At 43.2% G+C, this 13638-nt stretch overlaps 1 protein-coding gene across 4 annotated transcripts in view; it reads right to left on the reverse strand.

Moving 5' to 3' along the window:
* TTC17 (tetratricopeptide repeat domain 17) overlaps positions 1 to 8131 on the reverse strand; it is a 126482-nt gene extending 118351 nt beyond the window's left edge. For 3 of the 4 annotated variants that reach the window (XM_080816970.1, XM_080816969.1, XM_080816972.1), the window contains exon 1: positions 7938 to 8131. In XM_080816970.1, the coding sequence (XP_080673096.1) occupies positions 7938 to 8096 (159 nt within the window). In that variant the 5' untranslated portion in view covers positions 8097 to 8131. The remainder of the gene's footprint in view (positions 1 to 7937) is intronic. The other variant, XM_080816971.1, reaches the window with a different exon arrangement.
* Positions 8132 to 13638: the final 5507 nt, after the last annotated feature.

Genomic DNA, 13638 nt, shown 5'->3' on the forward strand with positions numbered 1-13638 from the left:
TCCCCTTGCTTTGGCCGCCATGGAGACTAACTGAGATGAAGGTAAGGGTTCACCCCACTCTCCACACTCTGGAGTGCAAAGCTGTTCTAATTTTTGACCCGACCTGCTGGCAAGCCCTCTTATTTCTCACTGTCAGAGCGCCTTCTGTTCATTTCCACCAACGCTGCTTTTAAACTTGCAACAACTGCTGAACCCCACAGCTGATCCTAATCCCCCCTCAACAATGCAGTTGCCATTTCTCGTCCACCTTGCCTCTGCCTTTTCTGATGGGGTTTTTTTCTTGGGTTTTTTTTTTTTCCCCTTATCTCTTGTCTCCTCTCCATACGTATCAACGCCTGAGCAATAAAGCTGACCTTTTAGATATATCATCAGTACAAAGGATGATGACTTCCTTTGCATGCACAATCTGACCACATTAGCTAGTCCAAGAGCTATCCCTGAAAGTATGGCTCTTCTCACACGCATACTGCACCTTTTATGAAGGCCTAATGGCTGACTCACGAGGAGTTACTTGGAGCTTTAAAGATCTTCCAGGAGTCTGAGGCCTCCTGTAGGCTAGCCTCCAGGATGACTATCACATTAGTGAGTACTGGCACCACTTCATTCACATAATGGTAAATCCCTGAATGGCAGGAAGTGGTTCCCACATTTCTCTGTATCATCCATTGAACAGATAACTACTGCAGCCTAAGGGATTAAGCATGAAAGATGCAGGAGGTGCAGAGAAGATGGATACGGCCTCTCCCTTCATGGAGCATGTAGTAGTCTAGTAGGGCATTTACATAAGTAATTGACACAATATGGCATGGTAAATGTCTTTTTTAAGGGAATACAGGATACCATGAAAGCACATAGAAAGAACAGCTTATTCAAACTTGGGCATTAGAAGCGTCTCTGAAAGTGATGTTTAAGTTGCGAAGAGTAATAAGTTAGTCAGGTTGGGACATTTCGGGGGAAGAACATGTGCAAAGGCCCAGAGGCAAGTGAGAACACAGCATATCTGGGGACACGGACTATGGGGACACTAATTAGCTATGTTAAATATAGCTAAGGTGTATATGTGTGTATTCTGAGGTGAGGGTGGGCCCTCAAGAATGAGCAAAGATAAAGCTAAAGAGAAGGAAGAGCCAGATCACAAGACCTGTTAAAGGACCATATCCTGAGATATGCACCGAACTAACTGTTCAAGGTAGTTTTTCTTGGGGAGTAAGAATGGGGAGAGGTGGGAGGACTTCGCTTTATTACTTTAAGTATTCCCATAACATTAGGCACTTATTTTTACAATGCCACACATTGCTTCTGTAATTCAAATTTGTAAAAGTAGTCTAATTGCACTGAGGAGAACGGATTGGAAGCAGGACAAGAACTGGGCAGGGAGAGCAATTAGGAAGCTGTGGCAAGAATAAGGTGGCCTGAATTAGAGTGACAATTGTGACAATGGCAAGAAGACGTAATTAGAATGTAAAATGGAAAGATCTTGGTAAGGAATAAGGGAGACAAGTAGATTTCTGACTTGGGCAAATGGGTGGATGGGGAATGGTGGGCTCTTCCATTCAATTTGGGAAAACAGGGCATGACACAGATAAAGATAGGGTAAAAATGAGTTTAGAATTGGTCATATTAAGGTTTAAGTATCTAGAGGACATTCACATGGAATTAGAAGTTTATAGAAGTCCTGAATCTATAACCCTGGAGAAAAAAATGTGAGTTATAGAAATGTGATTATTCTCTGCATATATATGGAAATTTAAGTCTGAGAAAAGATGAGATTGCCCAGGTATATGTAAAGAGTAAAAACAGAAGGCTGGAACAGAAGTTGGAGGCAGAGTAGTATATAAAACTGAATTTCTCAGAATGATCTGTGACCCATCTGTATCATAATCTCCCGAGGGGTTTGAAAAAATGTAGAATTCTTGGCTTTACCACCAACCTACTGAATCAGACCCTCTAGTGGCCTGGGAATCTGTATTTTAAGCAAGGCACCCCAGATTATTTTTGTGCATCTAGAAGATGAATGGAAGAAGAAGAGCCAGGGAAAAGAAAAGGGGGGGGGGCGGATTAAGAAGGACTTGTGCTCTGCTCACCCTCAAGGAAAAATGAGAATTTCGTGTCACAGTAGCCACTGGAAAAGTGCGTATTCATCAAAGCACAGTGGGCTGGTAAAAAATAAGCAGTCAATAAATATTTGTTCAATAAATAACTGGAAAAAGTATTTAATGTTATAATTTACCTCTGTATACTTACAAGCTCCTATTAACTACTGTAAGTATAAACAAAGTTAACACCTGGGTGATTTGTAAGAAAAAAGATAATAATGGGAAGTCTGAAAAAAATGGATCGAATGATAATCGTTTTGATGCCAACATCCAGGACAAATTGCATAGGTTTAGCAAGTTAGTGATTAAATCACCATGACCTCTCAGGACCAAGTAAATCCCTCAAGTGTATAAACACAGAAACAACACTTTATGACAAAAAGAAGCTCAGTTTTGGGTTTTTTTTATAAACTTTTTTTTTTAAGATTTTATTTATTTATTTATTTGACAGACAGATCACAAGTAGGCAGAGAGGCAGTCAGAGAGAGAGGAGGAAGCAGGCTCCCCACTGAGCAGCGAGCCCGATGTGGGGCTCAATCTCAGGACCCTGGGATCACGACCCAAGCCGAAGGCAGAGGCTTTAACCCACTGAGCCACCCCGGCGCCCCAAGAAGCTCAGTTTTGAAAAGCACTGAGACAAAGCTGTCAGCTTCATAGTGTCATCTGGATGCCCTCTCCCAGATGAAGCAGTTACTTAATATCAGACCCAAATTAAACCACTCCTTCACTTATAAACTATTAGAGACCAAGAGATAACAATTTAGCCTGTGTGTCCAACTAAATCTGATAGCTCTTGCTCAAATCACAGTTGCTGAACTAACTGCCTATCGAACACTTTTATGCCAAGGTTGCTAGGCTCCAGAGCATCGGTTTTGTTAGAAAGCTCATTTGTTCTAAGCAGTTAAAAGGATCTGTACTCTCAACACATTTGCTTGAGAGAAGGCAAAATGATTAAATAACCCCAAATTAATTCACACCTATTTCTGACCCTCCCCGACCCACTCCCAACTTAAAAGTCACCACAAATATATATTCTGCAGAGGTAAAGCAAACTGGACAAGAGAAGACTTTTACTTCACTATTCCCACTTCCCTTTTCCTTTCCTTTCTCTTCTTTCATTGGTAGGTCCTATGAAAGAGGGGGAAAGCATTTCAATCTGAGTGCAAGGTGCTTGCCTGCATGCTACCGCAGAGTTTTACTCACTGCTATCACTAACTGCCACTCACTACTTGTGTGACTTTGGGCGACTTGCTCGCCTTTGAGTTGTACTATACATACCCTTTAAGAATTGTTTCCAGGGGCGCCTGGGTGGCTCAGTGGGTTAAAGCCTCTGCCTTCGGCTTGGGTCATGATCTCGGGGTCCTGGGATCGAGCCCCGCATCGGGCTCTCTGCTCGGCAGGGAGCCTGTTTCCCTTCCTCTCTCTCTCTGCCTGACTCTCTGCCTACTTGTGATCTCTGTCAAATAAATAAAATCTTAAATAAAAAAAAATTGTTTCCAAATCTAAAGTTCTATGGTTCTAAGATTAGAGAAGAGGGAAACAGTAGCGAAGAAAATAAATACTATGTTATGACAGAGTTGGTAACAACTATACTCTTTATTTACTTCAAGTTTCAGACCTCCACTTAGGAAGAGACAGACTATCCAGAGGAAATGAACCCAGGAGTAGAAGTACTACTTTTAAATTCAAGAAGTCTAAGACAAACTGGTAACATTTCAGGAATTCATCTGTTAGCTGCTAATTTAGAACATGGAACATTTTCCCCACAGAAATGAAGTGATACATAATGGTTAGCCTCTTAGGCTAATTCACAAAAGTTCATTCAACCTTCCACTCAAGTGACTCTCCAGACTGTTTTGGTAAAAATGGAAAATAAATGCTGCCATACTAGTAATGAAGAAAAAAAGAGAAAAAGGAAACGAAAAAAACCCACAAAATTGACCATAAAGCCTGTTCTTCACAATGAAGCCAAACACCTAATCCACTGACCTGATCACACATAGATCCTCCTAGTATCCAGATTATAATGGTTCACTACTTGGGTCCATGGACCCCTAGGATCCTTGCTTTATTTAAGGCACAAGGGGCATGAGGCGATCAGAGGTATGTCAAAGCCCAAAGCTGGGAGAAAAGCATAAAGCTAAAGAGAAGCACCTTTTCTTAGTTGTCCCCTGACTCCGATGGTACAGGAACTTAGAGACCAGAGCATTCTCTTCACATCCCAGGTCCAGGATTCCCTGGCCAATGCTCCGGGGAGTTCAGTGGCAGCTCGGTGAAGATGGAACCTAAAAACATGCTTTCCGGCTCAGGCAGGGACTGTGGAAGGACCAATTCCCTGGGCTGCCCTGGCTAGTGCTCACTGCTTGCTACCGGCAGAAGCAACCACAGCTCTGACAGTGAGGACGCTGCCTGGAGGAATGGCTGCTTCCTGCTCTGACCGAAGCCCCATTTCAACCCCTTCACAGATCTAGGTCTTCCGACACACTTCCATGGTCACAAGTCTGCAGTCCGTAACTTGTGGGTACCTATCTTTATCATTCGCTAAGGCCTGAAATAGAAAAATCAAACATAAAACCAAACCAGTTCTTCTCCTGGGAAGAACTGCTTAATGTATTTAAAACTTTATAGTGATGTTAACTATCCCTGTGTAAGTCTGTATTTTGGGCAATTCAGATTTTTAATTCATAAGTACTTCTCCAAGTTCACTATGGAAAACAATTACCTATTATATCTAATTTGGACAGGTTTAAATATCAGGCAAAGGTATTTGCCACTCTGATATTCTAAGATTGCCATTTCAGTTTGCCGTTAGCCCTCTCCCTGATATTAGAGCACTTCAGAACTAAAATCAAGGGGCGCCTGGGTGGCTCAGTGGGTTAAAGCCTCTGCCCGTCGGCTCAAGTCATGGTCCCAGAGTCCTGGGATGGAGCCCCACATCTCACTGGGCTCTCCGCTCAGCAGGGAGCCTGCTTCCCTTCCTCTCGCTCTGCCTGCCTCTCTGCCTGCTTGTGATCTCTTTCTCTGTCGAATAAATAAATAAAATCTTAAAAAAAAAAAAAGAAAAGAACTAAAATCAACCTTCTGTCCTCATTCAGATATTATAACAAGTAGCAAGGCATATGGTATGTCAGTTATCATTTATATACATACAATATACCATATATATATCTCCTATATATATATAGCTTTTAATTAATTGATTCTGAACATATGACTAGATCTGCAGTATACTCAAATCCATATACTAAAGGGATCTTCCAATTCTTTAATAGACATATATAAATGTGATAATCAGAATCAAAATTGAGGTTTGGATCCTGCCTGAGTTCAAATTATTGCCAGTAAGAGCAACATGGGTAATGTATGCACCACTATCACAGTGGCACTCAGAAGCTGATCATGTATTCAACTCTCTTTATAAATGTTGCTTTTCCCTCAGATTAAATCCAACTTTCCTTCCTGGCCTCTTCTTATTTTTTGTTTTTATTTTATTTATTTGAGGGAGAGAGTGCACACACAGGCATGGGGGAGGTGGGTGGGGTGGGCAGAGGGAGAGGAACAAGTGACTTCATGCTAAGCTCAGAGATCATGACCTGAGCCAAAAACAAGAGTGGCTTGCTTAACCAACTAAGCCATCTAGGTACCTCCCAGACTCTTGTTACATTGTAGACAACAACTTTATTTCTTCTGATATAAAATTCTGTGGTTCGGGGCGCCTGGGTGGCTCAGAGGGTTAAGCCTCTGCCTTCGGCTCGGGTCGTGGTCTCAGGGTCCTGGGATCGAGCCCCACATTGGGCTCTCTGCTCAGCGGGGAGCTTGCTTCTCCCCCTCTCTCTGCCTGCCTCTCTGCCTGCTTGTGCTCTCTCTCTCTGTGTCAAATAATTAGAATCTTAAAAAAAAAAAAAAATTCTGTGGTTCTCTGAACTTAACATTGTAAATGCTACACAGCAAAGTACTAGAAAATTCACTGAAAAAGTTAACTGTTAAAAGCTTGTAGTAAAGAAATCTTTCTTTCCTAACTTTAAGCCTAACTACTTACTGCAGGGGTGACTTGGCAGATTTCCAAAAGATTTTTCAGATTTCTCCCTTTCTGAGGCAAGTTACCAATAACCCCTACCTTTCCCCTACTAAAACATAAGTATCCAGTGCGCCAAAAAAAAAAAAAAAAAAAGTTTGTTTTTGGCTTGGTTTTGTTTTTCAAACAAATCAGGTTCTGCTTTCCCATTGCAACGTTCAGCAAATAATACAATTCCACCAGCTTTCACTTTTCAGATGGGCTACTTCCTCGGCTGAGTGGCAGGACACCAAAATGGGAAGGAGAAGTCAATGTCATAGTGTATAAATAGCTGTGGCCAAAAACAATATTACCGAAGAGCCAATAGGAGAAGGGCTCCCCAAATTGCAGCAAGAGTGACTTAATTCCAAGTATCCCTTCATGAGGGCCTCAGGGAAAACTATCATCAGGAAAGAAAAGAAAGGGGGTGGGGGAAGCAGCCAAGACTCACATAAGATTTTTAACCTTTTGTTAAGGAAAGAAGGAGCAGTGTTTTCTAGGGTTTCTGAAACACGCATCTATCTTTTAAACCTCAAATGGTATGGCCACGAAGAGGAAATTTCTCCTAATGTAAGTAAGGTAGATAGAAAATGCTATCCAATAAGAAGCCAGTCTCTTTTCTCACACACAGTGAAAACCACTCACCAATACCAACCCGATTTTTAAACCGTTTAACTCACTCATTATACTTGAGGTAAAATTCGCCATCAGGTGAACTTCACTTATACAAAAGTAAACCTTGCATTATGTTCCTATCATTCATTACACGCAACCCAAAGGTCCATAGTTTCACACAATAATGATTCATACATTTGAGATCAGTGAGCTAAACTGCATGGGGCACACAATTCACTACCTAAATGTTTGCTGGACTTTTCAGGATTGCTCTCAAGTGTTGGAAGTCATTAAGTTTACCAACAGCAGAGCACACACACGTACTGCTTAGGGATCAGCAGCATTCACAAAATGTAGGCAATCATAAAGTTATGTAAGGAAAGCAATCTCTCCTCTGAGCAATTAGTTCGGGCATACAAGAATCCAGGAAATCGCATATCCTCCTTACGGGGCTGGGTCACAGGAACTAGGTAAAGAAACAATGCAAAGTACACTGGGAAACGAGGGCAGTTACAGCTGAGAAGATGCAGGCAACGCCACCAGAGGCATCTTCAAGCATTCCTTAGGAGGGAAAGTGTCTGTTGCCTCTAAAGAGCCCCTGTTGACCTGGGTAACGGTACAAGCTGAAACCACCAAAGCCCGATACGAATTCCAGCACGTAGAAGAGGAGACTGGGGAAGAAGCATTAGATGACCCACTGCCTAGAGGTGCCGAAGCTGTCACCGCCGTGGGACTCGCGCACACCACGGCACTGCCACCTGCTTTCCACTTCTTCGGGGAGGGCTGGTGACGCGTGGTGGGCCCGAGAGGAACGGAGGCAAGGATAATGAATCTGCGGTTTCTAAGCACAACAAAATGTCCAAGCACAACAAAATGTCCCCAGAACCCGACCCCCCCGCCCCCCCCCACGGCCGGGCGACACTTCCCACGCGGCACGCTGCCTCAGGGGTGGAAGGCTGAGAACTTGCAGGACGCTGAGGCGAGGGCCAGAGGACAAACGGGGAAGGAGCGACGCCAGCTCTGAGTACTAGGGTCGTTCCGGCCGCAGCGCCGGGACCGTGGGAAGGTAGGCTGGGGGCGGGACCGCGCGGAGCCAAACAGCCAGGGGCCGGACCTGGGAATCCCCCGGGGCGAGGGCGGGCGCGGGCGGAGAGGGACGCCCTGGCCGCTACCTGCTGCTGGATCTTCCCGTCCTCCGTGACGACCCAGTGCGTGGTGGCGAAGACCCCTCGAGCCGCCACACTCAGCAAGGCGGAAAGGCTAAGGAGCCAGCCTGGGCCGGAGCAAGGCGGCAGCTCGCACCGGCCGCGGACCCCTACTGCCGCCGCCATCTTGCCCCCCCGGCCCTACTGCTCACACCGGAAGCGGAAGCCGGCCCCCGCCGCCCGCCATCTTGGGGAGGTCGGCGCTGGAGGAGGTGGAGCCCCGGAGGCGCTGCCCGCTGACGACCGGCTTTCTCAGCCTCGGTTTGGGCGGCGCGGACAGCCGGGTTTGGCTTCAGGTCGGAGACCGCTTTTTTGTTATTGTTTTCCTGTAGGCAGTTCGATCTCGTGGCGTGGGAACCAGAGGGAGATAAAAGGAGTGTTCTAAGGTGGAGCCTGAGTGGAAATGAGAGGACTCTATGTATATATTTACATATATATTTAATAAAACCTTGGTTTTCATTTTATTTCATTTTTATTTCTGGTTGTATCATATAATTTTAAAATAAAAGGTATGCTTTTGAAAGACTTAAGGGAAGAGATGGATTCTCTTTTGTTCTTAAAGCCTCGCAGTAGTCAAGCTTCAGAGTTGGGCGCTTTGTCCGTTTAGGGCAGCGCTGTCCCGTAGAAGGATGTGAGGCTCGAGCCACGGAGAAGTGTTTTAAAAGAGCGAAATAACGCATTTGGTTTAACCCATTGTATACAACACAGTATTAGTTCAAAATAAAATCTGTACAAATGACTGAGCTATTTTATTTTTAGTAGTAAGTCTTTTAGGCTTCCAGGTCGTCTAAATTGAGACTGGCTAGTGCGCCTGGGTGGCTCAGTCGTTAAGGGTCTGCCTTCCGCTGGGGTCATGATCCCAGAGTCCTGGGATTGAGCCCCGCGTCAGGCTCTCTGCTTGGCCGGAGGCCTGCTTCTCCCTCTCCCACTCCCCCTGCTTGTGTTCCCTCTCTCGCTTTCTCTCTCTCTGCAAATAAACACATAAAATATTTTTAAAATTTTAAAAATTAAAAAAAAAAATAAATTCAGACTGGCTGGATTTCAGGGCTTAAGAGCCACATGTGCCTAGTGGCTACCTTAACAGGGCAGCACAGGTCTAGGCTGGAGGTCTAGATCAGGAGACCCATAGCATTGGCATCACCTGGTAGTTTATTAGAAATGCACCTTCTTGGCTCTTTTACCCGACCCCACCAGATTCTGACTTTCAGCAAGAGTCCCAGGTGACTGGTATGTACATTAAGAACTCTTGTCTCTAGTGAACCAACATGTAGGTAGGCCAAGGGACTAGCCTGGCTTCTAGTAAGATAATGTTTTAGGTATTGCATGGCTCCTTCTGGCTTTGTGTGTCGTTTTGTGTTTGGGTTCATTATGCTTTTGGTTTTCTCTTTGGGAAGAGGAGGTTGAGAATTTTGCCTGACCGCCTTCCTACGCTGGCATATTGTCAGAAAACAAAAATAATTGCCAAGTGTTTAAACATCTCTTCCTACTTTGGGAGCAATGACCACAGCACTGTTTTTTAGTTCCTTTTGAAAGTAGCTTTTCTTAGAGGATTGAAGTAATGAACATTCATCTCGCTAAAAATGTATGACTTACCCACTTTTTTGCCTAGTACTCTGCTAGACAGCAGGTATGGAAATCTGACCACTGAGCAATGTGCAATTCAGTGGAATATTGGCAGGTTAACAATTGAAATACAGGATAATGGGGGTGTATAACGGCACATGTGTAGAAGAGAGAGCAACCAACCAGGTGAAAGGCTTCAAGCAAAGGTGCTGATTCAAGCAGAATAAGCAATACATGAAAAAACGTGAAAACTGTCAGGTTGTAAGGGGTTCTTGTATGTCATACCGAAAAGTTTAAACACAGACAATAGGAAGTGTTCCAAAATTTTGAAATGAAAAAGTGGAAAATGAGTCTCCCTGTTCTCAGCATTTTATTTTAAGGTGTAGACATCAATCCTCTTACCGGTGTATAAAGTTGCTAAGTAATGGCAGTCATCATCGTCTAACATTTGTTAAGTATTTTAATACATACTGGCACTAGTACTCACATAGTCATCTTTGCTGACTTACCGGGCATAGACTAGTTAAGTAATTTGGCTAAGATCATATAGCTAATAAGTGGCAGACCTCAGATTTGGACTCAGATCTACCTGACTCTAGAGCGTAAGCATGGCTGAAGGATGGTGAGGAATTTGAGAGCAGCCCCAACATCACCTATTTTGGCCATCAGCAATTTCTTTCACACTCATAAGTTAACCTATGAAAGGGCAGAATCATAGCTTCTGTAGCTTTAATGTACCACAGGCCTCTGCTTTCTCTAGATGATAACCCATGTCCTTGGAGATCCTGTATTAGTTTTCTGTTGTTGTGTGATAAATTACCATAAATTTAGCAGCTCAACACATACCTGCAATCTCACTGTTTTCATGGGTCAAGAGTCTGGCATGGCATGGCTGTATTCTCAGTGTCTCACATGGGTGATAGAAGGCTGCTTTCTTCTCCAGAGTTTGGGGGCCTCTTTCAAATTCTTGGCAGAATTCAGCCCTTTGCCATTGTAGTCACTTTTCTTGCTGGCTGCTGACTATGGCCATTCTCAACTCCCCCCACCATTCCCTGCTACCATGGCCTTCTCAACATGGCAATTATTCCTTCAAGGAAAGTGGGGAAAATCTCCACTACCTCAGTTTCTGACTTCCTCTATTTCTGATGACTCGACCCAGATTTAAAGGGCTCATGTGGTTAGATAAGGTCTGTCTGAATAATCTCTCTTGATTAACCCCAAATCAACTAATTGGGTTGATTTGTAATCTGTCAGTGGACATTTGGGTTGCTTCCATATCTTGGCTCATGTAAATGATACTGCAAGAGACATGACAGTGCAATCTATATTTTCAAATTAATGTTTTTATTTTCTTTGGGTAATTCCCCAATAGTGGAATTACTGGATTGTATGATATTTCTTTTTTATTTATTTATTTATTTATTTATTTATTTATTTGACAGACAGAGATCACAAGTAGGCAGAGAGGCAGGCAGAGAGAGAGGAGGAAGCAGGCTCCTGGCTGAGCAGAGAGCCCGATGTGGGGCTCGATCCTAGGACGCCGGGATCAGGACCTGAGCCGAAGGCAGAGGCTTAACCCACTGAGCCACCCAGGTGCCCAGATTGTATGATATTTCTATTTTTAATTTTTTGAGGAACCTCCCTGCATGGCTGCACCAGTTTACATCCCCACCAGCAGTGCATAAGTGTTCCTTTCGCTCCATATCCTTGTCAACACTTGTTACCTGTCTTTTTGATTCTAGTCTTCCAACAGGTGTAAGGTGATTCTCATCGTGGTTTGGTTTTGTTTTGTTTTAAAGATTATTTATTTATTTATTTGAGAGACTGAGATCACAAGTAGTCAGAGAGGCAGGCAGAAAGAGAGGAGCAGGCAGGCTCCCCGCTGAGCAGAGAGCCCGATACGGGGCTCGATCCCAGGACCCTGAGACCATGACCTGAGCTGAAGGCAGAGGCTTTAACCCACTGAGCCATCAGTGCTCCCTCATCGTGGTTTTGATTTGGACTTGCCTGCTGATTAGTGATGTTGAGCATCTTTTTATATGTCTGTTGGTCATCAGCATGTCTTTTTGTTGTTGTTGTTGTTGTTAGAGAGAGAGAGAGTGCACAAGCAGGAGGAGCAGCAGACATAGGGAGAAGCAGGCTCCCCGCTGAGCAAGGGGACTCGATTCCAGGAGACTTGATCCCAGGACCCTGAGCCAAAGGTAGATACTCAACTGACAGAGCCACCCAGGTGTCCCAATTTGTTTGTTTTTAAATGTCTATTCAGGTCTTCTGCCCACTTTTTTAAAAAAAGGATTTATTTGTTTATTTATATGAAAGAGAGTGTGTATGCGAGTGGAGGGGAGAGGGGGAGAGGGAGAGGTGAAGCCTCAGCCTCTGCTGAGAGCAGAGCTCAGTGCATCCCACAACCCTGAGATTCTGACCTAAGCGGAAACCAAGAGTCACACTCAACTGACTGAGCCACCCAGGCATCCTCCTCTGCCCATTTTAAAATCAGATTATTTTTTGGTTTTAAGTTATTTATATATTTTGGGCATTAATGCATTCGCAGATATATCATTTGCAAATATCTTCTCACATTCAGTAGGCTGCCCTTTTGTTGATGGTTTCTTTGGCTGTGCAAAAGGTTTTTTAAATTTTTTTGTTTTTTGTTTTTGTTTTGTTTTGGTATAGTCCCAATACTTTATTTTTCCTTTATTTTCCTTGCTTTAGGAGACATACATATCTAGAAAAATGTTGCTAAGGCCAGTGTCCAAGATATTACTGCCTATATTTTCTTCTAGAAATTTTATAGTTTCAGGTCTCACATTTAGGCCTTTTATCCAATCTGAGTTTGTTTCTGTGTGTGGTATAAGAAAATGGTCCTGTTTCAGTCTTTTGCCTATAGCTGTCTCTTTTCCCCAGAACCAATTATTGAAGAGACTATCTTTTCCCCATTGTTTATTCTTGCCTCTCTGTTGCAGATTATTAATTGACTAGATAAGCATGGGTTTATTTCTGGGCTCTGTATTCTGTTCTATTGGCCTATGTGTCTGTTTTTGTGCCAGTATCATACTGTTTCAATTACTATGGCTTTGTACTATATATTTAAATTTGGGATTGTGACACCTCCAACTTTGTTCTTTTTTTTTTTTTTTAAGATTTTATTTACTTATTTGACAGACAGATCACAAGTAGGCAGAGAGGCAGGTAGAGAGAGAGGAGGAAGCAGACTCCCCACTGAGCAGAGCGCCGATGTGGGGCTCAATCCCAGGACCCTGGGATCATGTCCTGAGCTGAAGGCAGAGGCTTTAACCCACTGAGCCACCCAGGCGCCCTGACTTGTTCCTTTCTGATTTGGATGACATTTCTTTTTCTTGTCTGATTGTTGTGACTAGGACGTTGTACTATGTTGAATAAAAGTGTTAAGAGTGGATATTTTTGTCTTGTTTCTGATCTAAAGAGAAAACAATTTTTTTTTAAGGGCAGAGAATTTTATTTTTAAAGATTTTATTTATTTATTTGACAGACAGAGATCATAAGCAGACAGAGAGGCAGGCAGAGAGAGAGGAAGGGAAGCAGGCTCCCTGCCGAGCAGACCAGGACTCCAGGATCATGACCTGAGCTGAAGGCAAAAGCTTTAACCCACTGAGCCACCCAGGTGCCCCTAGAGGAAACACTCTTGATTTTTCACCATTGAGTATGATGTTAACTGTAGGTTTTTCATAATACAGCCTTTATGATGTTGAGGTATATTTCACCTCTAAATCCACTTTGGTGATTGTGAGAGTTTTTATCATGAACAGATACTACATTTTGTCAAATTTTTCAGTTTTTATTGAGATGATCATATGATTTTTATCCTTTGTTCTGTCAGTGTGGTATATCACATTGATTGATTTGCAAATATTGAACCGTCCTTGCATCCCTGGAATAAATCCCATTTGATTGTGGTGAATGATCCTTTTAATATATTGTTGAGTGCAGCTTGCTAATGTTTTGTTGAGGATTTTTTTCTTCTTTGTTCATCAGAGATACTGGCCTGTATTTTGTAGTTAGTTCTGGTAGTACCTTATAAGTTATTGATTAATTCTTTTTTTCTTTTCTTTTTTTTCTTTTTTTTTCC

This window comes from Martes martes (assembly GCF_963455335.1).
Source record: "Martes martes genome assembly, chromosome: 10".
Taxonomy (NCBI): domain Eukaryota; kingdom Metazoa; phylum Chordata; class Mammalia; order Carnivora; family Mustelidae; genus Martes; species Martes martes.